Source organism: Osmerus eperlanus, chromosome 22 (assembly GCF_963692335.1).
Source record: "Osmerus eperlanus chromosome 22, fOsmEpe2.1, whole genome shotgun sequence".
Taxonomy (NCBI): Eukaryota; Metazoa; Chordata; class Actinopteri; order Osmeriformes; family Osmeridae; genus Osmerus; species Osmerus eperlanus.
In genome coordinates, this window is record NC_085039.1 from 10,724,817 (window position 1) to 10,749,360 (window position 24,544).

Genomic DNA, 24,544 nt, shown 5'->3' on the forward strand with positions numbered 1-24,544 from the left:
CAAGAAATCCTGCCCCCATCATCAACTTCTCTATCGCTGAGTATCGCTGTTAGTGACAACATAATGATTGTGTTTAAGTGTAGCCGTGTGTAAACAATTCACAATTTCGTGCAATTAAATCAGTCGTGATTAATGAATCAAGTAGTGTAACAAATATTCGCTTGACATAAAATCACTGTAATTCTAAAATGTAATTCAAACTTAATTGTCTAGAAAATAATTAAGTAGGCCTAAAAGGCTTGATTGTGGTGTAGGCTAGCCTCTAGGCCAGATTAAAATTCTTCAAACTGAAATAAGATGAACAAGAGATATATAACTATGTATACCATAACAATCACGTTATTACTTTCATAAATTTGACAGAAATTTATATAATTTTGTAGTTATAGTAGCCTATACGATGTAGGCTTCAATATGTCGGTCCTCAATCCGCTTCTGTCATTTGCAGCAGGAAGACTCAGCTCCACAGCACGGCCCAGTGGCGACCGGCGGACTTGCAGTCTCCAGCTGCAGGGCCAGTTCGAATGGATTCACTGTGCCGACCTAGAGAACGATAACTTCCTTATCATTCATGTTTTTCATCCGTTTCACTGTTAATGTTTGGCTGTATACTATTTTCAATTCAATGTATTTTCAACAAAGAGTCCAATTAACCGGCATTGAACACAGTGTATATAGAACTGTGCATGAAAAACATTAATTGTAAAAGATTCCAAAGCCCAAGTGGACTACCTTTTCGCTTTTTGGGCTTGTTATATCATATCAGTAGTTGTGCTCCATACACGCTGAATGTACTATAAACATTTATGACGACACAAGCAGGTAAACAACCTGGTATTGACAATGACCATGAGTAAATAATGAAATAGATGAAGTGTCTTAAAATAGATAGTCCAAAGTTCGAAACTGACTTAACCAGTTAATTTCCGAATCAGGACTGAAACCCCCAAATGAAATCCACATGGATAACCATTTTCTTGAAAATATCACCCCCCCCCCCAAAAAAAAATAGACATTCCAGGAACTGTTTAAGGAAAACACCTCCTGGAAAGTATAAACAAACCAGAAATAGTGTGTTTGTGACCATAAGGAGCTGATAAGATGGCATTCCATTAGCGGAGGAGAAGAACATTCCTTCCTGTCCAAGGTCCCCAGCATGAGCCCAAAGTCTGGTTATGAGTCGAAGACAGCTGCTCGACCTTGTCTCTCCAGCTCTGTCAGCTTGCGTGTGTTTATGTGTGTGAATATGTGTGTGTGTGTATGTGGTGATGAGGATGACACCAGTGTCTATTGATGTGCGTGCATATTTAGGTTTAGTGCCTGTGTGAGTGATTGTGTGCGTGTGCATAGGTGTTGATGAGGAACAGGAGTGTGTGTGGCTGGGAGAGACAGCCTGTCCCTGCAGTATGTGGGCGTGGCACGAGGAGAGACAGCCTGTCCCTGCAGTATGTGGGCGTGGCACGAGGAGAGACAGCCTGTCCCTGCAGTATGTGGGCGTGGCACGAGGAGAGACAGCCTGTCCCTGCAGTGTGTGGGCGTGGCACGAGGAGAGACAGCCTGTCCCTGCAGTATGTGGGCGTGGCACGAGGAGAGACAGCCTGTCCCTGCAGTATGTGGGCGTGGCACGAGGAGAGACAGCCTGTCCTTGCAGTATGTGGGCGTGGCACGAGGAGAGACAGCCTGTCCCTGCAGTATGTGGGCGTGGCACGAGGAGAGACAGCCTGTCCCTGCAGTATGTGGGCGTGGCACGAGGAGAGACAGCCTGTCCCTGCAGTATGTGGGCGTGGCACGAGGAGAGACAGCCTGTCCCTGCACTATGTGGGCGTGGCACGAGGAGAGACAGCCTGTCCCTGCAGTATGTGGGCGTGGCACGAGGAGAGACAGCCTGTCCTTGCAGTATGTGGGCGTGGCACGAGGAGAGACAGCCTGTCCCTGCAGTATGTGGGCGTGGCACGAGGAGAGACAGCCTGTCCCTGCAGTATGTCGGCGTGGCACGAGGAGAGACAGCCTGTCCCTGCAGTATGTGAGCGTGGCACGAGGAGAGACAGCCTGTCCCTGCAGTATGTGGGCGTGGCACGAGGAGAGACAGCCTGTCCCTGCAGTATGTCGGCGTGGCACGAGGAGAGACAGCCTGTCCCTGCAGTATGTGAGCGTGGCACGAGGAGAGACAGCCTGTCCTTGCAGTATGTGGGCGTGGCACGAGGAGAGACAGCCTGTCCCTGCAGTATGTGGGCGTGGCACGAGGAGAGACAGCCTGTCCCTGCAGTGTGTGGGTGTGGCACGAGGAGAGACAGCCTGTCCCTGCAGTATGTGGGCGTGGCACGAGCAAGAAGCGGATACTTCCGGTCTCTCCACGCTGCCCTCTAGTGCTCAGCTGACTCACCCTGAAGTCTAAAAGCACATGGAACTCCACACCTCGGTGAATCCATCACAGTGTCATTTCGGCAGGCGTTCGAAGGACCCACCTTGGGTTTGACAGCACAGGATCCAGCAGGAGCCCCCGGAGGCTGGAAGGTGAACTCCTCACGGAACCGAGAATGAGCCAGGACGTTAGCCACGTCCGCGCCCACATCCACCACCTCGTCCACCTGTGTGGAGGAGAAGAGCGAGACCAGAGAGAGAGAGAGACCACGGAATCAGGTGGTGAAAGACAGAATAAATATGTCCCTCTAAAAAAACGTAATTGAATAACCTGAGATACTGGACAAGACCGCTCACATCTGTTTTCCCCACTAACCTTGAACGTGTACCGACAGTCGAAACGCAGACTGTCTTTTGCCCCAGTGATGTTGCCGTTGTAGATGACCAGGGAGCTCTCAGAGCTGGCTTTAGGAACCTTGAAGAGACGGTACGTGGCAGAAGCAAACTGGTAGTCACCTGTCAATCCAGAGAACAAGAGAAAGAAAGAAATTGAATGGTAAAACCCAGGAATTACACATTTGGGAAAAAACATCTTATGACTACTAGATATTTATTCATGCTGATTTGTTAATGTAAATGATGAAAACAAAATGGGCATTGTCGTTTTCAAAGAGCATTGATTTAACTCACCCAGAAGGGCCTCTAGTTCCTTGTTGTTCACGGTGATGACACTGGCTGTGACCAATTGCGGGGTGCTGAAGCCCACCTCCTCAGCCAATTGCAGAAGATCCTGCCACCACAGGGCTCCGCCCAAACACTCACCTACATTTACATTACATTACATTTAGTCATTTAGCAGACGCTCTTATCCAGAGCGACTTACAGTAAGTACAGGGACATTCCACCCAAGGCAAGTAGGGTGAAGTGCCTTGCCCAAGGACACGTCATTTTTCATAGCCGGGAATCAAACCGGCAACCTTCTGATTACTAGCTCAATTCCCTAACCGCTCAGCCACCTGACTCCCTACAATCACAAGGACAGAATAGAGCATAACCTACCCACTAAAAGTCGTAAAACAATGTGATCATGGTCAGCAATATATTTAGCTTGAGCTGCTGTAGCACAGGTTGGTTCAAGGGAAAATGTCAGGAAGTGTTGTTGTCTTGATTAGCTTGATACAACTGTAACTATTGAACCCCAAGGGAGGTTAGTCTTGCCGTACACACCCCACAAGACTGTGTGGTCCTTAATCTCCTGCGTGAGTCTTCCAGTGCTGTAGACATCACTGAAGTACAGCTCACCCCCATCCTGACAACAAATGCAGGGTTACTGGACTGGTGGCCAAATGTGACAGACAGGAAGATAAGATGACGATAAGAGGACCTTTGATACGTTGCGCAGAGTAAGAACAGAAGGCGATTGTTTGAAGGCGATAGGAGCACCTTAAGAACTTTGTATGCTTCGCTCAGTACTCTCTTCTTGTCCGGAGACAGATTTACCACACAGTTGGATCTATAAAACGACAACGACAATTTAACCAGCAACAACGACTATTCTTTATGTAAAACTCCTTGCGACCAGTCGAATGGCATGATATTAATATGTATCTTAAATGGTTCAACGTGATGATAAAGTGCTCTCTCAACATGGGTCTGCTTAACATGATTACTTACATAATCACATCGAAGGAGTTCTCCTTCAGGCCTGCATCAGTTAGAGCCTCAATGTAGCCCTGGACAAAGTCCACGTTGGGCTTCTTGAAACCAAAGTCCAGCATGTGGTGGTCAATGAACTTCCTGGCCACCTCAAGCTAAAGCAGAAGCAGACAAATTAACTGCTACTCGAGTACATTACAGACAGCCTGTCAACAACCACACATTGTTCGGTCCAGACCAAACTCCATGGTCAAAACAACGTGATGGGGACCGACAGCTAGCTGATTGTTTCACCAGGCGTTCAGGACGGCGCTACGTTCAGACTGGTGGAAACCCCCGTGTCCGTACCTGGTCCGGGGTCATGTCGATGCCGGTGACGTGACCCCTCTCTCCCACCAGCTGGCTGAGCATGTAGCAGTCCTGGCCACTGCCACTTCCCAGGTCCAGAACCCTGCAGCCCTCCAGGCACTCCGGCACCACCAGCCCACATCCATAGTACCTGGAGGGACAGACGCAGGAGTGTGTTTGTGTGTGAGGGAGAGAGAGTGTGTGTGTGTGTGTCTGTGTGTGTGAGAGAGAGAGAGAGAGAGAGAGAGAGAGAGAGAGAGAGAGAGAGAGAGAGAGAGAGAGAGAGAGAGAGAGAGAGAGAGAGAGAGGAGACACTGAATAAGAATTGAATAAAAAAGGATGAATGAGACTGACTTTGACTGCGAGTGTGTTTTAGAAAGAGATGGGGGAAGTGTGAGTGTGTTCATGGATGTGTGTACACACTTGGCTGTAACCTCAGGGTGAACCCTCTTCAACGCCTGTCGGATGTGGGCGGGGATAGGTTGAGTAGGAGCAACACAGACGTTGCTCTTAAGGTCAGATGTGTTTTTCAGAATATTTCCATAATAGTCCTGAAAGATTGTGATAAAATGATTTTATAAAAATATATGCAAACTCTAAAACATGAACAGTGACTTACTGTGCCATGTCAATACTTTACCTTGACATCCACATGAGTAGTAGAACCGACAAATCCATTGGAAAATTCCCTATAGCGACATCAGACATACATATAAAATTACAATTTAAAGTTTTTGGGGCAATGTTTATACTTATTCAGATCGATTATCCTGATAATATTGATAAACAAACGCATAGCTACAGGATTAGAGGGAAATCTGGATAACTGTGTTGTGTACATTTTCCGCAAACCTGATCCGCCTTATATTATTGTCGTTTTGACACTGCAAATATATTGTCGCCAACATAACGGTGGCCAAATGCAAACTTACCCAGTTTTCGAAACTTTAGTTTCTGTCATAGCACGTTTGTAGAGCGCTGAAGCCGTCCGAAGACATTTAAGAGTTCAGTTTATCTCAGAGCCATATACAAATATATTTTTATATGGCTCTGGTTTATCTTTCTTTCTTCTTCATTGACTTCTGGTTGGTGTATCGATCTAACTGTAAAGGTAGCCAGGCCTCTACGCATACACCGCCACCTACTGTACTGGGATACATAGTTCAAACATTGTAATTCGTGTCACGTTACACTGTCTATGGCTTTTATCGTGCCTTATTCATTTCATACTGTATCACTAAGTAATGTTAATAAACCAACAAAAAGAGTCTTGGCATTTCAGGGTATGTTTATTGAACGTGTCTATTTAGCTGGTGATGGGTTGCATACAGAACACGAGAAAACAAACATGATCGGACATGTAAATACCCTTGAAGCTTTGACATATTCGAGTGTCCATCACATAACTCATCTGCGGTTGGTGGGATAGAGTAGGCTATAGGGTTCACTCCCGCGTGGTTTAGTATAGTGTGGAAATGCATGTAAGAGATGCATATTTTATTCTGCTTCAAATACCAGCAGTTATTGTGTCGTTGGAAGTCTATAAATTGTCTTGAAAACTGATAGCTTTAGTTTTGAGCTTTAGTTCGTGGGTAAGAAAATCGCAGAACAGTGCCCCACAATGTTTAAACCACAAATGTCAAAATGAAACAACCAGTGATGTTACTTGTATACAACCATCGTAGCTGGGTTTGTGTATTTCCATTAGAATGGTGTGCTTTGTAGGTGTGCTCAAAGATTCATATAAAACATTCTGCAAAGATATTATGATGCTTGATATGTGAGCATTACAAGTCATTTACAATATCTCAGCATCATTGAACTATTAAGGCAAGGCCATGGATTTACAAACAATTAAATGTACACTAAACATTTATGTCCAATTATCTGTAAAAGCTTGACAGTTCTAGTAACATCAATTCAATGAATACAAGTTACATTTCACTCAAACTCTTTTTTTTTTTTTTAGAAACGTATATTGTACCTGTTTTCTCATACAGACCTTCAATTTACATTTTAGCATAATATTTAATCAAGCCATTAAAGTTAAATGACGTAAGGCCTCTAACTGCTCTAACAAACACAGAAATGCTTATTTTTTTTCTGGCAGAGTACAATCATTGATTCAATGGGGTAAACCATCGTTGAGAGAAAGGGCCAATCAGGGGCCTTGATGAGAGGACGTCATTGATAACCGCTACATAGCGTTACATGCACTTTCCGATGTATGATTTAATCTCACACCGCAGCAAACAAAACATGAACACGTTTACAAAACGGAACGATAACAGACTTTGGTGTAAATTAAGACTGGACTTGTCAAAACATGATCTTAGTGTGACTAATCTGTATTTTATAGCTCTTAATTATTTATGTGCAAAATAAAAATAGCTTCACACTTCCAGCCCTCCCAATTACAAACGGGGGGAAGACATGGCTATGTGACATGTGGTGTTACCTCCTAGAAAGCACTTTAAGAAGCGACAAAAAGTCTTCTACCACAACCTCCCACACAGGTCCTGTGCTTGGTGTCCCTGCCCTGTTTCAAACTAGAAAAGCGCACCTCTCCACACATCCACAATCTTCCTGTCCCAGTTTGGTGGTCCAGTACCATTCTCCCTCACTTCCGACCGCAGCACAGGAAGGAGCCGCGATTGGTTGGGTATGTGACAAGACGACACAATGGTGTGAAGCAGGCGTCAGAACGGCTGTCGCCTCCCAGCGTGGTCAGTCGTCGACCGTTTCGTTGACCCGACAGCGTGGCACCCCGTGTGAGTCTCAACACCGTGTCACCTGATTCCTCTGGTCAAGGACTGGGAGGGGAAGGAAAGGGGGAAGCTTTCTCACTGAAGACATTTGCGTCGCCTGACCTGTGTGACAGGTTGTTGAGTCTCCATCTCTTATGCAGTAAGGCTGCCATGACAGTATGGCCTGGGGAGCTCACAATAGTCACACACACACCTCAGACAAACACATTACATTCTCACGGAAAAACACGCTCGCAGTAGTCTCTTGAAAGGCATTCCCCACCCCCCACCCCCCCACACACACACACACGCACACACACACACACACGTCTTGTATTGTCTTCTGTTGGTCTCTCTTATCTCTTTCCTCTCCCCTTCTCGGTGAAGGCGTAGCTGGGCTTGGCTTGGTCAGCTCAGCCCTGGGGCTCAGTGCTGTTGCCGTGGTGAAGCCCCTCCTGCTCGTTGATGGTGTGAAGGAGCAGGCACACCGGGGGCGGGGCCCCGGGTGGCGGGGGCGCTGTGGAGGGCCCGCACTCCGGCCCCGCCTCCGGCCCCCCCGGCGCTTGCTCCTCGTCCCCCGTCGGGGCAGGATGACTACAGCCGTCGCAGAAGTCCCTCGGCTCCTCCTCCTCCTCCTCCTCCTCGCGGCTCAGCAGGCTCTCCAGCTCCCTCAGCTCCCTGTCCTCCCGGCTCCCTCCTCCTCCCCCAAAACCGCCTCCCCCGTTCCGGCCACACACGCACACCTCGATCCCCGAGTCCCCCGTGAACCTCCGCCTCCTCCCGCCCCCCCCGCTGCCGGACACCCTCTCCTTGTCCTCCGTACCCCCCCCCGTCCCCCCCGTGTCCCTGAGCAGGGGCTCCTTGCAGCAGTCTTCCCCCTTCTCCGGGCCGGCCGTCCCGTCGGACGGGAGCCGTTCCTGGGGACCTCCGGACAGGGAGTCTCCCTCCTGTGGGGCCTGAGCCAGAGGCTTGTCGTCAGGCTTCTGCCTGTAGCTGCCTATGGTGATGGGTGGGTGGGGGTGGGGCTCGTCCAGGCTGGGCCAGCGGGGGTCGGAGGCAGGGGGCACAGCAGTGCTCTGGCTGGGGGGGCAGCAGACGTCCTGCTGGTCGGGGGTCAGGGGGCTGGGGGCCAGGGAGGGGCTGGTGTGTAAGGCACTGTAGGGTGGGGGAGGAGTGGGCGGCCGGTTCACCACTTCATCGTAGTCTGGCAGGAGGTAGTTGGGTAGAAACCCTGCGGGAGGAAGGAACAGAAGATGGTTCTAGAAACTGTGCACCAAGTGAAGAACATCAAGTTGTAAAAAAAGAAAAGAAACTAACTAAAAGAAACCCCAATCTCTGACTACGTTTAATTGAGGTATTGTCCTATCAGCAAGCAACGCACAAAGGAAACACCCCTGACCTCACCACACCCCTCATCCCACAACAAACACCTAAAGAGAGGGGGGGGTCCTAACCCAGGGGGGGCTGTTAGAAATATTTCTGAGTGCGTATTATGCAAGTTGAAAAGAATACTGCTGTGCTACATATCCTTGCGTGCAGACAGAGGAGCCCCTCATAGTTGCAACCGCAAGCTTACTTAAACTGGCCGTTCGCTTTACTCAGAATGTTAAGATTTGTACTCAGCATGGAAGGATAAACAGTCAAACTCCATATTGTGTTGGAACCAGTTCCGAATTGATCAAACTGATTCCACGCCATATAATGAAAAAGTTCCAAAGATTCAGACAAATCTGGACCGCTAGTAGACTTGTCTCCTTGCTGCATGCTGCAAGAATAAACTTTCTTGACTCCATCGACTCACTGTGCACTACTTGATAAAAGATTTTCCTAACGGGGGCAGAGGAGGAAGTAGGTCAATTGCTAAGAGCGGGAGAAGCCCAGCTGTGAGCTGGTGTTGCAAGAAACCGTTGGCATGGCACCAATACACTGGCGGTTTCCTGAAAACTGGGGCATGTAAACAGGCCTCAGACCATCGCTGAAATGCAACTCCTCGGCTCACTGGGCTAACAAAGGACTAGCGGTCAGGGCACACGGTTATGCTTAGCGGGCCGGTGACAGACCGTTAGGTTTGATGCTAAAGTAGGAATGGCAACTGGCAATGGTGGTATCTTATAGTATCCTGCCATTATCTCCTGTAGATAGTGTAGTAGAGTAACAGTGTCGTTTTTCTAGAAGTTCTAGACGTATGAAGTTTGGTTCTTCTAGCGCAGTGGTCATTTGTGGTCATTTGAATGAAAGAAGAAAAAAAGAAAACACACCATAAATAACTATAAAAAACGGTATCATAGTCATGGCGTCGAGGCGTCGTGCAAACCCCCCCCCCCCCCCCCCAAGACCCCTTACTGAAGTAGAAGGGCACTGAGGTGTAGTTGTGGGCCTCCCTGTAGGCGATGAGGTTGATCTCGTGCTGCCTCTGCTGCTGCTGCAGCCGGTGTTTGGCGCGGCGGTGGTGACACACGCAGCAGCAGCTCAGGACGAAGATGAGGGCCCACACCAGCCAGAACCCTTGGGGTAGCCAAACACACGCGCCACAGTTCAAGCACGACAAACAGACCCATCTTTAGTAGTGTTGCAGAAAGGATTGTCAAAGTGTGTGCACATTTTAAAGTTAATTTGGGTCATTTGATAAATAGACAATCGGTCCGAATAAATCCTGACTGGAAAAGGAGAGTACTTAAAACAGGACCTAAAGCCTAAATGACTATGGGACCACTGTTAGAGCTACCACAGAACCACATGACTGTATTACAGCATTAGACACTGCGACGCTTGGGCCGCCACAAACGATTCTGCTGGCAAACAGCCAGGTGGAACCTCAGACACGCATGACCTCCACGCGTCCTTGTCACTAGCACGTCAGTTACTGACGGGAGACACAGAGGCAGAAATGCAGAAGAACTAGCTCCCCCCCCCACCATCCCCGAAATGGATTTAAAAAAAGTCAAAGAGTCGCTAGGCCCGTTCGTCGCTAGGCCCCACTTACACCACAGTTCATAGTAGTAGCTGCAGCACTGTGACTCTCCACAGCAGTGGCCGGACTCGCAGACGTAGCTCTGGTTCCTCACGCCCTCGCAGTGCAACAGGCTCTGGAGAAGACAGAGGAGGAGGATTAGGTGGGTTGAGGGGGCAGGTTTATGGGCGTACGTGAAGCCCTCTGCTCTGATGGCTTGTGGAAAAAATTAATTTAAAAAAAAGGATTGATTTGAGGAGAAGACACAGTGAGCTACAGGGGGGGAGAACACGAAGCAAAAGGGCAAAGTAGAGGTAGTCAAAGAGAGTGTCCTACTTTGAAAACCAAAGTTCTTCCGTGTCCATTGTGACTGCCTCTCCATTACACTGCTGCTAAGCTGTTAGAATGTCATTAGTGTCCGCCGCTCAGATTTCCTCCTCCACTAATCACACAGAGCCCCTATCCACCCAAGTCATCACTTGTTACCACGAGTGAAAACGAAACATAAATGCCGAAACAAGAGCACAATACAATTTCTTCGCACATTAAGGTAGTATGTGGACCTAGTCACAGAAGGTTTTGTACACTACGGATGAGAGGTTTCTCAATTCGAAACTAAAATCCACACTTTTAAAATGAATTAGTTTCAATGTATGAGGATTTTTCTACATGTGGGTGGCCTACACATAAATATTGGCCTGTAATCAAAATAAATACACTTAATTAGAAGAATTAGAAACATCTTATGAATAAAACTTGACATGACTGTCTCAATGCCATAACACATACTATCAATAAGTTAGTCAATTACTGAGGTTCTAGAGAGTTTAAAAGATTCCACAAATAATAAAAAAATAAAGACACTAATCAAGTACTGATTGCTTGGCTTTGAAACTAGCATCCTGTCACACATTTTCTTCAAGATAATGAAACATTCGGATCCCAGGTTTGGCTATAAGAAGGGTCGGCCTTTTTCTATCCATGATCCTACCAGTGGTGTGTTCCGAAGAAGAGGCATTGGGATCCGAGGTAAGTCCTTTCAACTTGAGAGTCATTATCCACACAGAGAAAAAGGTGAAAGGGAGCTCTCTTTCTTTCAAAACACACACACCCTCTCCACACACACACACACACACACACACCCACCCACACAGATTGCTCTACGGAAATTTCCGAGCAGCAGCAATGTGGTGTGAGTAGCTAACCAGAGCCCTGGATAATAAGGAGCCCCCTCTGCATTCAAAACGGCAGGCTGTGTGTGTGTGTGTGTGTGTGTGTGTGTGTGTGTGGTATAGACAGAGAGAGAGGGAGGACAGTAACACAGGAATGACAAGACCCACCGCAGCCCACTCGCCAGTCCAGGATGAAATTCTCACACCCGTCAAAAGACACCAACTCCGCCACCGAAAACCAACAGGCTTCCACTCAGCCAATTGTAGTTTTTCCCAAGAGCCTTATCAAGCCTCTTTCATTTTTTTCCTTCGTCAAACACGCTTCTTCTACTCCAAAACAACCACATTTGAGCGGACGTCATGAAACATTTCGTTCCCTTCTGTTCCCTTCCTTTGTCCTGAGCCGAGCCAGTCCAGTCGTTCTGTCTGACTCAGCATTCTCCTCCATGTCTCTCCACTTGGCCAGCTCAGGCACTCCTCTAACAGTTGGAATTCAAACAACTAGCTCCTGTGATTTTGTTTACACTACACGACGGGTTCTGCATATGGATGGAGTGGGGCGGGGGGGGACGGGGGGGGACTAAATGATGGCTGCAGACCAAAACAGAAGAAAGACACCCTTTAGACAAGCCAATAGAACAATAGAATACGCTAGGCTAGCTAATGCCATGTGAGAGCTTGTCAGACAATAGGACAGGTCTGGTCAGGACCTCAGGTGAAGTAGCAGTGACACGCATAACCTAGGCAGTGGAGATTTTTTAAATGATATACACCACAGCACACTATGTAGCCGACTGGACTAGCGGGAAAAAACATTCAATAATAGACATTAAACAATGGCACTCAATCCAAACCATTGATGCATAAATTAAGAGGCTTCGTTTTGCAATCTCTTCCTCTCAGCCTTTCCCAAGACGCAGAGACAGCACTGCTGAGAGAGTGACCCGGTGGAGAACCTTAACCGACAGGATTCCTTAAGCCTTCCCTGCACCGGCCAATAGAACAACACGCAGCTCTTCAGAAACAGAGCCAGCTTATGGCAGATTGAGTTACAGTGCCAGAACCCTACAGGGCTCAGGCATATTAGAAATTAATTAAATCTAAATGGACTATAATGAGGAGCCGCTGAAACGACCAGACAACAGAATAGGGATTCTGTATTACCGCTTGACTACCAAACATTGTTCACTGGGATTTCGGCTCAAACGCATTCTCAGTCGCATATGATATGGCATTCAATTAGGAGACAATCCCCTCCACACTCACACAGAGCTGACAGATCTGCTGAAAAGTTTGTTCTTCATCCAAAGGCTAACTAGTGTCCCTGGTTGAAAATCAAGAGTTTCTTTGCTGGTTTTACAACTCCTAAATGAATAATAAGAAGAAGAAGTAGTAGGCTACTGAAAGTAACTAAAGCACTATCTAGGACTAGGTATTAGCCTTTGAACGTTACCTGATAGTCCCCTTTCATTGGTCACTGCTGAGACAAAAATAAACATGCAAGAACTTTCCTAAAAGAACTCAAATGTTGCACAAGGTAAGAACAAGAACAAACCAATGATGACACCACTTTCAGGTGTCATCATTTATTTGTTTATTTATTATGTCCTGCGATGCCCAAAGCAGCAAACTCTGTACCTTGTAAGTCACATTTAAATCGTAACAGACAACTTGGTTGCTCAATCTAACAAGTGCCTCTGGACATCCTGTTAGCACTATCCATGGCATTGGCTTGGCAAATCATTCTGATCTCACAAGCCTACATTCTGTTTCAAGTGAAATGTGAGTTTAGCAATCTGTCCGGTTTTAAAAGGTTATAATAATATAGGCCCAAAGCCTAAACGGTAATCTGTAACTTTATACATTTCACCTCCCAGTATACAATTGAGAGCTATAGGCCCCTTTATCAAGCCTCCCTTAACACACTCACTTGATTGTAAGTGGTCTAGCTATCTTGCAGTTTCTTAGCAATGATTAATACCTAACAGGTTAAATAATATGTAGCAAGCTAGTATAGACAACTCAAGTTAGGGGGTTGATTAAATTACTTGCGTCAGTACTCTGCAATAAGGTTTTATTATAGGCTACCAGTGAGCCAGCTAACTACAGCTAATAGCTACGTACAAGACCGGTAATATATAATATCGTTGTCAATTTTTTTTAAAAGCCTGTTAGCTTCTACTGTACTAGCTTCTAGGCTAGATAGTGTTGTAGGGCAGGCATCACATCTTTGTTCTTTGCATGGTAGACTTTGAGATCTAATGTAATAGTAGTAAAATACCTAGCAACGCTCAATCTAGTGCACTTTATTAACAAGTTGTCTGACTGACAAGTTGTTTAAGTGACATCTTGCAACAAACCTACACTGACTAACTATAGCTCCAGAGCCATAGAAAAAGAGAGTTGCGACACTCAAATGTCTGTATAGCTCTAGCCTTACAATAGGCAGAAAAGTGAATACTGTACTTCCGTCAACAACAACAACAACATTTCTGAGTATCACAGCATCGCCTATCTTAAATGGGTCAAGTTACAGTATGCACCACGTTGAAAGTTATTAGCTACTAGGCTAGCTTGGTGGCTGAGGTTAGAAAAATATATTGAATGTTGTCTAAATAGTTTGGACGATGAGAACGCTTCATATTACACTAGGGGGCAAGCTATTTAGCCTCGGCTCTATCTAACTGGCTAACTAGTATTTTACTAATGGAAACAGCTATAAATGAGTAAAATGGTTAGAGCTAATCTTGTCTAATAACAGTTAGCTAGATAGCTAATAGCCTAGTGTGAGTATTACAGTGTTATTCAACATAGGCTAATAGGGATGGTCTGCTAGCAAAACAACATAGCTGGCTACATAACGGCTAGCACACTAGCTGGGTTTTGACTGCAAGTACGAAACCATGCTTTGCTAACTCGGAAATCTTACCCCGTCTGCTGTTGACTCGGTGGGGGTGACAGCCCCTATCGCATGCAAAAACAGTCCCATTTTTAGAGCCAAACATAAAGCCGCTCTCATTCCTCCAACTAGCTACCGAACCTATGGAAAATCATATGCGTGTTATCTTCTTTTTAGTGAAAAGAATGAAAATCACAGGCTAGTGCTCGATCCCGGACGAGGTCCACCACATGCACCGCCTCCTTGCTGGAAAGTCATTGGACATTTAAAGGAGGCACAACATTGGTGCAACCGGTTGCTCTCGGTGTCACTGGCTGATACAGCTGTTATGCAAGGTGTTCCATCGAACGGGGACTCCTTGCTGGGCTGGGTGTGGCCTGGGCATGTCCTGTTCTATGTGCGCAACGTGATGGGTGTTTTTGCGTTGCTCACTCACTGCCTCAAGACAGTTCAGCCAATCACAAACCGGTGCGCCTTCAGTGTTCCACCAATCATACAACGGTGCGCCTCCGATGCGATTAAAAGTTGTTTTTCTGGTTTACTTTCTGGTCAAATAAATGTTTCGTTTGATTTTACACTTGCAGCTTCATAGGAAATGCATGACCAGCAAAGAAAGCACAACTCCATAAACATAACACCTGTGAGGAGTCAAAAGTTCTTGGTCTAAAGTGAATTGCCAATGTTTATTGTCATCATGATTTATCCTCATTTAAACATCCAGCAGCAAACATGTCTCATTTGGTTTTTATCCATTTGTACATTGTGATAATATTTTATATTAAAACTTTATTAATGCTAAAACCATCATAATTAAAAACAACAGGTCTGTGATGTTCCACACTATACTTCATAACAACCTAGTCCATCATCATCATCATCATCATGTAGAAACTGAATATTATAATAATGTCATAATAATTTACACATTTAATAAGCATTACACATAACATAGTGTTAAGGTCATGACATGACCATTACCAATCCCTTTCACGGGGTTCCCGAAAAGGCACCCCCAGCTGAGTGAACACATCTAGCTCCTGGGGCGTGTGTATGGGTGTCCCTCCGTACACCTTCACACTGCCCTGCCGCTGCACGTCCCTGTTCAGCGAGTGTTCCGACAGGCTCATGCCTTTCGTCTTAGCGAACGCCCGCATGGAGCGATTGAAGTGCGCCGAGCCGGTAAAGTACATGAGAGAGCAGGCAAACTCCCCGTGGGGCACCACGATGACGTCGAGCCGGCGGTGGCGGCGTCCGGGCCCCGGCAGGCGGCACACGCCCATGTACTTCTTCTGCTCGCCGTTCTCCTCGTGGCTCACGAGGTCGTCGGTAAGGAAGCCTGTAAGGGAGATAGCAGGCACTCATATCCTCAACCTACATTTACATTTAGTCATTTCACATTTAGGCATTTAACGACTTACAGTAAGTACAGGGACATTCCCCCAAGGCAAGTAGGCACACAGTATGACACAACGTCATTTGTCACGGCCGGGAATCGAACCGGCAACCTTCTGATTACTAGCCCGATTCCCTAACCGCTCAGCCACCTGACACCCACATTTTAATACTCCCTATTGCGTATTAAAACTGGCTTTCGTGGTTTTGTCACAACGTGCTGTATGAGAGACAGGTGCGGCACGAAAGTGCAGAAAAAGGGAAAACTGGGTAAGAGGATCCCTTTCGAATCCACTGCAACAACAAACAAAAAAAACCATCTATTTATACGACACAGCTCATCCATCAATATGTCTGGCCTTGTCCTACCGCTCTGATGGAGGATCTGCAGGACCTTGACAAAGACGCCCTTGTGGGAGTGTCCATCTGGGTGGGAGATGAGAACGTCCACATCCCCACATGTGGTCTTTCCCCGGCGGTAGGAGCCGCACGCGATGGCCAGCAGGCCCGGGTCCACAGTCAGGGCTGCCTCCCGCACCTGGAGACACATCACAGGACCAGGAACGCACATTAGTATGGATTCAGACCGTGTAGGAGAACATTATCGCTGCACATTAGTGGCCAAAATCCAATGCTATTGCCCTGAAGTTTGACTGGATGTATGTAAGCCAGTACTACGATGTGAAACATTTTATTTCTTAGGGAATTTTCTTCACCATTTGATGTTAACGATAGACTATAATAATTATTATAGCATTAATGACAAAGTTGGTTGATAATATTTACCAAAAAAACGAACATTTTAGATGTAATAGGAGTTTCGTTGGATCCTGTTTATTAGAAGTTATCATGCATTTAGAAAAGCAAGCATGGACTTGTAAATCTTCTCGAACGCTTGAAATTCTGAACCGTTTCACCCGCTTCAAATTGTAAAAACAAACTGTTTGTGTTTTTCATATCCCCAAAAGACCAACAAGTAAGTGTCTACCTCATAGGAGACAGAGCTGGATGGAAGATAGGCAGGCAGTACATATTCTTTTGACAAGCCAAGAGAAGACACATGCTAAAGTCATCTCTCTAATCTGCACTTTCTATCTGGCAACCCCAGAGGGAAGGGGAAATCCAAGTAATACTATATGAAAACAACTGGCTCTGTACCCAGCATCCAGGTATAAGGCCTGACTTATGATACGCCAAGTTTCTGGAGCAAGATCCCCCCTTTTGGGACGAGGAACTCGGTAAGAATACTGTCTGTTTTCTCAATCACCGCACTGCAGTCATGGAGAAGGGCTCCCTAACAGGCTTCTTTGGAGCCAATGCAAATGTTAAAATCATACTTGGCTCCAACGCCCCCTCCTTTCGAGCACTTCACCTTACAAGTCCTCTTGTTTGCGGTGGATTCAAAGGAAGAGCCTTTGCATAAAATAGTTCTAGATTCTATTAAATTCCAAGGAAGATTATGGATTTGATGAACGATCCCCAAGGCAATTTCAGTTGATGTTCAAGAATGTTCAAAAAAGGTTAGGAGTCGTGGAGATACCGTTTTCTCAATGGCAGATGCTTCTTCTCTAGGCATCCGGTCTAGAAAGTCGTCATAATGCTTCAGTCCAATCTTCTGAGTGTAGTTCAGGTTGGCCTTTGTGCGGATGTCCTCCAAAGTACGAAAACCCTGACAGGATGAAATCAAATCGCATGATTAAAAAAACAGATCAGGTCAACTGTAATCAAATCAGAAACCCTGAATCACCACATATGCCACAACGAAAGCATAATACAAAGTCAGGCCCCTGCTTTGCAAGACACAGCAAAAAACGTCAGAGAAATCTGTTAAACAATGAATTAAGTTAAATTAATGTTGTTCATAAGTTGTTGTTCATAAGTTGTTCTTCTTTTTTCATTCACCTGCTGGTACCAAAGCTGTGCGGTCTTGGCTCCAGCTCCCCAGATGTTGCTGAACAGCTCCAGTACGGGCACGGCCTCTCCGATGTGGTCCAGCTTGCGGAGGTGACCGCTCTCCATGATCTCGTCGATCTTGTCGGCCATGCGTTTACCAATGCCCGGGATCCTACACGCCTCCTGAAGTTGAACAGCCAAACATTAGAACCTGGCTGGGCCTGGTCTTATCTACTGCTGACCACATATAAACAAAACCGACATGACTAGCCAACAAACTGTAGTCCAAACAACTCTGCAAAAAGGAACTACAAGATGGCCACAGCCTGAAAGTCAACCCGCTCTGTCACATGACTTACACCATACGACGTGATAGGCTTGTGGTAGCTCTTGAGGGCATTCACAGCCTTGGAGTAGCCCAATGCCCTCCACTTGTCCCCCTGGTGTGTGTAGGCCTTGGCCAGCACCTCCAGTTTGTCTGTTATGTGTTTGTTGTGATTATCAGTCTTGGACTTGGAAGACTGGGCGCAGACCCACTTCCCTGAGATGGGTTTGTGTTCGACAGTGCTGGAGGTAGGGCTCTCATCCTTGGGGTGCTGGCCACTGACCAGGGCTTCCAGGTCACCCTGTGAGACACCATCTTCGTCTCTCAGGTCATCTGTTGTTCCTGGGACCTGAGAGAGTAGGGAAGGGGGAGGGTGACTCTACCGAGAAGAAGAGGACTGAATGGATGTTTCTGTAAGGCAAATATGGTTTATGAAGGAAATGTCAGCGTTTGCGTGCACAAATCGAGCCAACCTACAGTTGTTGCTGAGGACTCGTGTGGTTTGGGCTCCTCAGGAACAGCGTCCTTTACGTCCTGTGTGGCTGGCACATTCATGGGAAATTCTTCTTTGACATCTGCCAGTGGGGTTTCCTTTTTCGGGTGTCTAGAACAAAAAGGATGTGGTTAACTTTTGTTCTTTCTATTCTAATGAGCAATGATCCAAATCAAACATTCTCTCTGACTCAACCCCCTCGCACATATTTTTGAAAAACAACAGGGAATTTGATTTGCTGACCTCTCTGGGGTTAACAGGCTGAAGTCTGCTGTGTCCAGAAGTCGTTTCTCAGTGATACAGGAGCTCAGCCAGGTGCATTTTACTAAAAATACTCCAGGGGGCAGTACATCTGGTTTCAACAGGCGGAGGGCCCGGTCTCTGTCCATACTGTCATCCACCACAACATGGGTGACACTGGGACGGAAAGAGCTCTCGCTCTGTCCCCCATTTTGGACGATCTGCCTCTCAAAGATCTGACATCTGGCCTTCCCTATACTGGCTGGCAGGATGAACACTGTGATGCCCTCAAATACCTTTCCTGTGGGGAGAGAGATTGTGATATTGATGAGCATTGTCTTGAATTCCTTGATCGCTCTCTCTCTCTCTTTCTCTCTCTTTCTCTCTCTCTTTCTCTCTCTCTTTCTCTCTCTTTCTCTCTCTCTTTCTCTCTCTCTTTCTCTCTCTCTTTCTCTCTCTCTTTCTCTCTCTCTTTCTCTCTCTCTCTCACACACACACACACACACAAACTCTCACAGATACAACACACACAGTACCTGTCACACTTGCTTCTTCAGACTTTCTCTTGAGTGGGGGTGCACCCTTTCCGTCCCTGACGCCCGCTCTTTTCACTTTAGGAAACGCTTTCATAATTCCGTGAGGCTCCATTTCGTCAGGGAAAGGGGAAACCTGCAAATAAAAGATCCGTCTTGAAAATAACGTTTATTTTAAAATGTTCCGTTTAAATCCACGGTAGATAGCGTCGGGTACTACTGTATATCTAGCTAGTCTAGCTAGCTACACAGTAGCAGCTTTCTAGCTAGTTTCAGATTGCTAACACAATATATTGAAATGGTACCAATAGATCATATTTCACTTAAAACATTAAATCAAAGTAGGGTTTCACAAAATGATGCAAAATCAATTAGCATGTGCAACTAATTCGAGTTAGAAGTAAAAATGTATCTCTCTTACCCCTTTCGGGGACCACAAAATCATAAAATCCAACACGGGTTTAAAAAATATATCAACTTCCGGGTCATTAATTTCTAATCATCGCCATTAACAGTTTACTTCCACCCCCAAAATGCATATGTGATGTGAATGCAAGCCATGCTTATATAGGATTAGCACTTGAACAATTTGTTTTTATATCGTTTTATATTTCAGAAGAAATAAATCTATTTGATCATGACCTCCGTTGCCGTGGCTACACGTGCTGTTTCAGGAAGTGCACGTTTTCGAAACAACCAACAGCATCATGGCTGTGCAATGCTGGGCTGATATCCTTAAATCGTCTAAGAAAACCGCTTTAATTCATGATGGTCAGTGCACTTTTAAGTTTTAAACTGTCGATTTGTATTTGCATTAATTTGTATAATCGCATGTTGCATAATAAGTACAGTAGCACCTGTGATTATTTGCAAGCGACTTAGCAATGCTATCAAACTCGTCAATGTGACATGGGAGCAATCCTGTACGATAACTAGCTCATGCTTATAGCAAATCGATCTACAAATACCCAACTCATTTAGCTACTTTGTGTGAATTGGATCTCTTTAGGGAAAAGGAAGATACACTATCTCTTTACAGATGGGAAAGAAATGGCAGAGGAATATGACTTGAACACAGACGAATTGATTGGTAAGCATAGTAGTACATGTCACGAAGAGAGTGTAGTTGGTTATGATATGTATTTCTTAAGCACACTCTTGATAACATAAGTGCATTTTTCTTAGTAAGAAAATGGCGTTCAAAAAGCCCTCTGGGCGCAGAGGGGCCGTGGCAGATAGAAGTTGGCGAGCCTTTCCCAACAACGGTCGGCACTTTGGAATCAGAGGTTATAAAGGAGAACTGCTCAAATGTGAGTTTTCACACACATTGTATGCACACGTTAGTGTTGGAGCTGAAACTTAAACACGCGTCATGGATTGAAAGAATATTGGAAGAAAACAACACCATTGACACATTATTTTAAATCCTGTCGTGTCAGCATGATATTTGAATTAATCGGTGGTGTCTTGGTCTTGTGTTTGCCCAGCCTGTGTTCCTGCGTAAGGACACGAAGACCAGTTTTCAGTGGAGAGTCAGGAACCTTCCGTACCCCAGTGACGTGTACAACTTGTCAGTAGAACCTGCTGAACGATGCTGCATCATACGGACGTCCAATAAAAAGTGAGCCAGCTTATCCTGTATGCTGTTTTCACTTTCGTTCATTCTGCAGCATTGCACTTATGGAGGACCAAACCTGCCATATTTACAAGTGAATGAATGAATAAATAAATGTCCACATCCATGCATTTAGACAGAAATAAACGAATATATGTATTAATTAATGCACAATTGTCAATCAATAGTTACATATATTTTACATTTATGTATGTATTCATTTTTGTATTCATTTATTTATTCATTTATTCATTCATTTATTCATTCATTCATTTATGTATTCATTTATTTATTCATTCATTCATTCATTGTTCTCAATATGATAATGAGAGGAGGCCAGTAGGGGTGGAAACTGATGTTCAGACATTGCAATCAATCCAGAGCCATAGATTCAATCTAGCTAACGCCTGGGACACACTGGCTGCGAAGCGCCCTGAAGCGCCACAATCTTAACAGTCAGATGGCTGAGCGGTGAGGGAATCGGGCTAGTAATCCGAAGGTTGCCAGTTCGATTCCCGGTCATGCCAACTGACGTTGGGTCCTTGGGCAAGGCACTTCACCCTACTTGCCTCGGGGGAATGTCCCTGTACTTACTGTAAGTCGCTATGGATAAGAGCGTCTGCTAAATGACTAAATGTAAATCTGCTACGAATGACGCGATGCTGTTCACACTAGACGCGCATTTCTCCACGCCGGTCACCAAGCCTTTCACCTTCTCTGAGCTTTCCTTTTATACATGTAAAGCTGACATGGTACATAAACATGGCATAGGCTACAGGCTAATTAGGCAACTTGTTGCTCCAACAACCGTCGCAACAGCATCCCATTCCCAACATAACGTGGCAATGTTTGGCTTTTGTTGCCGTAGTCTTTGTAAAATACGTGCTGTTGGGCATACAACTCCATGTAGGACTAAGCTACATTTCATCTTCGATGATTAACTTTGTGTTGTCAATCTTCACAAATCTGCTTGATTGGGGGCTATGACAGATCGTCTATCTCGCTCTTACACACAGGACAAAAATGTTGGTTTGACAATCAACAATCAGGATTTTTTATTTTAAAATGTTTACATTTTGAGAATTGATCGGATATCGTTTTTATCGGGGTAAACACATGGTTGGCCGGTCAGCGTAGTGAAGTTGGGTGTTAAATGATAGCCCACAACTAACGTAGTCAATTCTTTATAACATGTTTGTTTACCCAAATATCATATGGTGAATTAAATCTTTGTTTTCAACGAGGTCGGCCAGCCTGGCCATGTAGGCTATGTTGTCCATAAGAACGATATCCGCTTCGCAGCCAGTGTGTCCCAGGCGTTAGCTATATTGAATCTATGGCTCTGGATTGATTGCAATGTCTGAACGTCAGTTTCCACGCCTACTGGCCTCCTCTCATTATCATATTGGGAACATTGAATGAATGAATGAATAAATAAATAAATAAATAAATAAATAAATAAATGAATAAATCAATCAATCAATAAATCAATCAATAAATCAATCAATAAATCAATCAATAAATGAATACAAAAATAAATACATACATAAATGTAAAATATATGTAACTATTGATTGACAATTGTGCATTAATTAATACATATATTCGTTTATTTCTGTCTAAATGCATGGATGTGGACATTTATTTATTTATTCATTCATTTGTAAATATGGCAGGTTTGGTCCTCCATATGCACTTGCCTCTGGCACTGAAATCCGGGGAAATCACAAACTTTGTGTTGTTGTTCACTTTCCCATAGGGGGCACTGTTGACAAGATATTTATCCATAGACTGACACTAATAATTTGGTCACTAAATGGTCTTTGGTTTGGTCTTTCCAGGTACTTTAAGAAGTTCAACATCCCTGACCTTGATAGAAACCTCCTGCCATTGGACAGTTCTGCTCTTAGCTTTACCCACGCCAACAACACACTGATAGTCACTGTAAGTACTGTTGACCTCTATTTTAAAAGTATAAGCATTGTTCAAACCTGCTGAAACACACAGTTCATCACATACAGGATCTTAGTTTCTTTAAAAGTTAAGTTTCTTGATCTGTAAGTGCTCACTTTCTGGTCTTTTCTTTGTTTTCACTGGGTAAAACAAATTCAAGTGCACCTCAAATGTCTGCCAATGTGAGAACAGCACTGTTAAATCAAATATTTTCAGAAAACAAAACATTGCCATTCAAGATGGGACCAACTTGCTGTGTGATTAGCTAAGGATGTATGAAGCCCATATGAATCATTCACCCATGATCGGTCATATTGTGATTTTATGACTTGAGACTTGGATCTCATTTGAACTCTCAGAATCAAAACAAATCCAATTGTATTTGTACTGCCCTTTTGACATAGTGTCACAGAGGGCTTCACAGACACCCACAGACTAGCACCTATAACCAATCTAACCCCTTAAAACCCTCACCTATGACTGCACCGTAACACTCTCAGAGGATTGCATCACAGAATATGCCTTGACGATTGGTCACTTGGGCTTCAAAGAATAAGATGATGGACTTCTGGAACGTCCCTCTAATCGTAATTGGTCTCTCTGTGATACTTGATTTCTTATTTTGTGCGTTATCCAACTCCTGTCTGAACATGATTGCAGAAAGGGATGTGCAGGGGGGGGGGGGGGGTTGGGGGTGACAGGGACTGTTATAGTCATCACTCTGTCGTTCTCCCCTCAGTACAAGAAGCCCAAAGAGGTTTTAACCCTGGAACACGAGCTACTGAGGGAGCTGAAGAAACTGAAGGGGACCAACGAAGGCGACGTCGACTGCAAGACCCAGTGAAGACGCGTCAGAACCCATGACTGAGTCGTTAGTGTTTGATGCCGTGTGCTGTTGGGTACCTCTGCTCGCGATCCGATCCTGAATCTCAGCTGTTCTGTGGGGTTGCCCCCATTAGAAGACTGCAGCACAGTGCCTTGTCCATGGTTTAATGGTTTTCATTGTGTTAACTAATTTGGGTCTCTTGAATGGAGCCAACAAATTACTGCTAAAGCCCTGTCTTGTTTTTTTCTTTCAACCTTTCCTGTTACTGGTTTTTCAACGTGCGTTTTTACCAGGAAAAAAAAAGTGTTTTGAGAAGATGTTGCTGATGTTCAGTAAAACGTTCCAAAAAAATAATTGTCGAAGCGCTGCGAACTTTGAAGTCTGAAGATGTATTGTTCTGTTATTACTATTTTGACCGTGAATCAATAAAAAAAAAGATAGCATGTTGTTGAATTATGGTTGCCGTTGTTTTACTAACTCACCTACATATGTAAACGGACTATGTGGAAGGGTCAGAACCCCTCACACTACCTTCATTCTCCTGGTCCTTGTAAAACACTCAAACACACAATGACTCGTCCCTGTTGGCTTTGGGGTCACCCTTACAAGCACGTCCCATTTGTGTTAACTGAATACCCTTATGTTCTACATACAGAGTAGGCCACCCTGAAAGCCTGTACTCCAGGCCTGGCCAGGTCAGTGCTGGCTAGTTGGACTGGCCCCATGAGTTAGGATTACTATGGGGGTTCACTAAACAGTGCAATTCTAGCTACTCACACATAAACCATATTTGATATACTGTATTGAAATACATGTCCATGCTTTTAAATAGCTTTAGACTGGATGTGTATGTTAATGTTGGTGTGGTAGTATAACGACAGTAAGTAGCTTTTCTGGGGATTCATCGAGTTCTTTACATTCAAATATAAGACTAAAAGTAAAAGATAAATGGATCCGATCGATAACGCTGGGTTATTTGTCAGCTTCTATAGCGAGGGCAGTCTGTGATAAAAACAAAAATACTGTTCCTTCAGACCCATTTAGACACTGCTAGAAGAGGAACAATGCTGTTTTAAAAGGAACAATGCCATTTTAAATATAGATTCCTTCAACCTTGTGATCCCTTCCATTTCATTGCCAA

The 24,544-nt window shown here is 45.0% G+C and overlaps 4 protein-coding genes across 7 annotated transcripts; 1 reads left to right on the forward strand and 3 right to left on the reverse strand.

Moving 5' to 3' along the window:
* Positions 1-108: 108 nt before the first annotated feature.
* as3mt (arsenite methyltransferase) lies at positions 109-5,449 on the reverse strand. Its single transcript, XM_062448123.1, has 11 exons — positions 5,298-5,449; positions 5,006-5,054; positions 4,789-4,916; positions 4,366-4,516; positions 4,036-4,172; positions 3,805-3,874; positions 3,589-3,670; positions 3,052-3,183; positions 2,738-2,877; positions 2,466-2,588; positions 109-543 (listed from the first exon to the last, which is right to left on the reverse strand). The coding sequence occupies exons 1-11, from the start codon at positions 5,324-5,326 to the stop codon at positions 439-441; spliced, it is 1,146 nt and encodes a 381-aa protein (XP_062304107.1). The 5' UTR covers positions 5,327-5,449; the 3' UTR covers positions 109-438.
* Positions 5,450-5,635: 186 nt separating this feature from the next.
* wbp1lb (WW domain binding protein 1-like b) lies at positions 5,636-14,454 on the reverse strand. 3 transcript variants are annotated; one of them, XM_062448202.1, is made up of 4 exons: positions 14,164-14,449; positions 10,096-10,198; positions 9,456-9,617; positions 5,636-8,343 (listed from the first exon to the last, which is right to left on the reverse strand). In XM_062448202.1, the coding sequence occupies exons 1-4, from the start codon at positions 14,251-14,253 to the stop codon at positions 7,526-7,528; spliced, it is 1,173 nt and encodes a 390-aa protein (XP_062304186.1). In that variant the 5' UTR covers positions 14,254-14,449; the 3' UTR covers positions 5,636-7,525. The 3 variants fall into 3 exon arrangements, with proteins under 3 accessions (XP_062304186.1, XP_062304187.1, XP_062304188.1); XM_062448203.1 differs by lacking the exon at positions 14,164-14,449 and adding an exon at positions 11,054-11,190; XM_062448204.1 differs by lacking the exon at positions 9,456-9,617 and having other exon boundaries at positions 14,164-14,454.
* Positions 14,455-14,899: 445 nt separating this feature from the next.
* On the reverse strand, positions 14,900-19,535 carry poll (polymerase (DNA directed), lambda). 2 transcript variants are annotated; one of them, XM_062448122.1, is made up of 9 exons: positions 19,431-19,535; positions 19,013-19,145; positions 18,480-18,777; positions 18,221-18,347; positions 17,778-18,092; positions 17,428-17,601; positions 17,066-17,194; positions 15,895-16,063; positions 14,900-15,469 (listed from the first exon to the last, which is right to left on the reverse strand). In XM_062448122.1, the coding sequence occupies exons 1-9, from the start codon at positions 19,452-19,454 to the stop codon at positions 15,108-15,110; spliced, it is 1,731 nt and encodes a 576-aa protein (XP_062304106.1). In that variant the 5' UTR covers positions 19,455-19,535; the 3' UTR covers positions 14,900-15,107. The 2 variants fall into 2 exon arrangements, with proteins under 2 accessions (XP_062304106.1, XP_062304105.1); XM_062448121.1 differs by having other exon boundaries at positions 17,778-18,122.
* dpcd (deleted in primary ciliary dyskinesia homolog (mouse)) lies at positions 19,534-23,841 on the forward strand. Its single transcript, XM_062448125.1, has 6 exons — positions 19,534-19,780; positions 20,019-20,099; positions 20,195-20,319; positions 20,497-20,630; positions 22,466-22,568; positions 23,317-23,841. Exons 1-6 carry the CDS (start codon positions 19,717-19,719, stop codon positions 23,419-23,421), a joined length of 612 nt encoding a protein of 203 aa, XP_062304109.1. The 5' UTR covers positions 19,534-19,716; the 3' UTR covers positions 23,422-23,841.
* The last annotated feature ends 703 nt before the right edge of the window (positions 23,842-24,544 follow it).